We start from the raw sequence: 2,571 nt of genomic DNA, 5'->3' as shown, positions 1-2,571 counted from the left end.
CTTCCTCAAGAATGGGGGAATTTAAAAGATCTAATGGTCTTAGATTTCGGTGATAATAATTTTTTTGGGAATATACCCAAACAAATTGGAGAAAAACTTCCACGATTGATGGGTTTAAGGTTGCATGGAGATAACTTCATCGGTGGAATTCCACCATCTGTGTGCAATATTTTAGCACTTCAAATTTTGGATGTTCCATTCAACAACTTAACAGGAACAATCCCTAGGAGGGTTTAGTGCCATGGTATATCGCAGCCTAGAAGGGAGTCTTGGCTCTCTGGATGCCGGGTACGAGAATGTGAATCAAATCCTAAAAGGTGTTGATCGTGAATATACAACAAGTTGGCAAATAATGTTCAACATGGATCTTTCAGGCAATACACTTGTCGGTGGTATACCTGTTGAGCTAACTGCTCTTTCTATGTTGATGGGTCTCAATTTGTCTAATAATCATCTAAGTGGGCGTATTCCGTACAACATTGGAAACATGATGAAATTAGAATCTCTGGACTTCTCAAAAAATGAGTTGACTGGGGTAATCCCTCTATGCATGGTAGCTTTAAACTTTTTGAGCCGCTTGAATTTATCACACAACAACTTGTTCGGACAAATTCCAATAGGAAATCAATTGCAGACCCTTGATGATCCATCAATATATGTTGGGAACAAAGATCTATGTGGAGCTCCGTTGCCGAAGAATTGCTCTGGTCATGAAGATCCAACAATGGACAAGATGAAAAATGAAGCAGCTGATGGACCTATGAAGGTATGGTTTTACATGGTCATAATGTGTGGTTTTGCAACAGGGTTTTGGGGTGTTATTGGAGTTTTGTTGTTCAAGAAGCAGTGGAGACAGAAGCTTTTCATGATTGCAGAGGAAACCATTGACAAGATGTATGTTGCAGTTGTTGTAAGAGTTGCCAAGATGAAGAGAGGAAGAGAAGCCTTATAGATAATCTGCAATGCAAGTAATTCTTGAGTATATATTATAAGTGAGGATTTTATTTTATGTTTCTAGTATTGTGCTTATTTAGACTACTATTTGGATTTTATATTTGTTAGCTATTTGTATCATGGGTTGTTTAAAGTGTCTAATTTGAAATTTTTGTTGGATTTGATATTAATATAAGATCAAGTGCCTCCATTAAATCATTATGGAATTTAATTTTGTTGTAATTCACAAAACCAATGAGTGGTAGGATTTCAACTTGAAATACCTTCCTCTCTCACCCTTAACCTTTTTTCGATATGGTATTTAACTATCAATATATACAAGATCAAGTTGTTAGATTAGATTAGGCTATGGTTTTGTCTTGATTGATGTTTTGTTGTTTTGTTTCTATTCGTGAGAATTTGGTTGCTTTTTCGAACACCTAAAATCTCTTCTTTTAATCTTTTATTTTTCTTGTTTTTTTCCATTATTTTTATCGTTAAATCTTTTTTCTTTGTAATCAACCTTCGGTACTTGTTATTTGTATAAATTTGGATGTAACTTGTATCAAGCTCTATGTGGTCATTTTGTAGATATTGGCTGATAAGTTTCACTTCCTGAGGTAAAAAATGAAACAGGAGAATGCTTTCCACACAATAACTGACAAAGGAAATGGACTCAAATTGTTGTTTGATAATCAAAAGGATAGCCCCATTCGAGTGGAAGCAAACTCTCCAGTTATAGAAGAGCCTTTCAAAATAATGCATGCCTTATTTTATCACCAGGTGAGGCTTATATACCCTCAAAACTAGGGACAAACACACTGACCCCCTAGCTATGTACAGAATATGCTATACCCACGACTGAACTAGTGCATAGGTTACTCTACTAAAGAGGACAAAAGGCCCGAAAGCTAAAAACTAGGAAAGACTCTTTATTCCGGCAGCCCATTTAACTATTGGGCCCTCTTTCCTTCTTGCTACAGACCATGAGGTTTGGGGACCTATCAACACAGGTGAACCAAACTTTCACCTGTGAAGCCAATATGTTAATTGGGGTTCTTTTTTCCAAGTCTGTTTTTACCTTGTTGATGAAAGAATCTCAGGTTAAATTTTCCTTAAGTTTGTCCCAGAAGCTCTAGGACCCCATTTCAATGTTGTTAAGGTCGAAATTTTTTTCATTTCTTGATAGGGCGTCAGCCACCTTGTTTCTAGCCCCTGTTCTGTATTGGATTTCAAATCTAAACCCATTCTACATCACGTAATATTTTTTTTTCTGTTGTGTGAGTGGTTTTGTTTATATCGTCTATGTTTGTTGTTTGGTTTCAAGATTCATTCTTCTCATACAACTGAGTATTCATTCTTCCTTTACATTTTTTTGCATTCCAATCTATTCTTCCCTGATTCCATCATACAAACACTGTATCTTATGGGATACTCTATTTTCGTCCATATATTCCCTCCTTAAATATTGGTCAATCAATTATCTTCTTTCCTTTTTTTGTGATTGTTTAGCTTTTCTATTTTGTCTCTCTGGTTGTAATCGATATATGAAAAATCAATCAAAAGAAAAGCTTTATCCTCCTGTTCTGTGTCACCATTGATTTTTAGATGGTATCAGAGCAGTTTTAGAATCAATCG

At 35.7% G+C, this 2,571-nt stretch overlaps 1 protein-coding gene across 1 annotated transcript; it reads left to right on the top strand.

The window, feature by feature from the left end:
• The first annotated feature begins 241 nt into the window (after nucleotides 1-241).
• Nucleotides 242-952, top strand: LOC122197172 (putative receptor like protein 25). The gene has a single exon (XM_042900694.1). The coding sequence runs from the start codon at nucleotides 242-244 to the stop codon at nucleotides 950-952; it is 711 nt and encodes a 236-aa protein (XP_042756628.1).
• Nucleotides 953-2,571: the final 1,619 nt, after the last annotated feature.

This window comes from Lactuca sativa, chromosome 3 (genome assembly GCF_002870075.4).
Source record: "Lactuca sativa cultivar Salinas chromosome 3, Lsat_Salinas_v11, whole genome shotgun sequence".
NCBI lineage: Eukaryota > Viridiplantae > Streptophyta > Magnoliopsida > Asterales > Asteraceae > Lactuca > Lactuca sativa.
Note: the sequence above shows the minus strand (reverse complement) of the source record. Positions and strands in the feature narration are given on the sequence as shown.

Excerpts from the sequence above, each read along its gene's own strand:
- LOC122197172 (XM_042900694.1), top strand. The coding sequence starts at position 242 with ATGGTATATCGCAGCCTAGAAGGGAGTCTTGGCTCTCTGGATGCCGGG.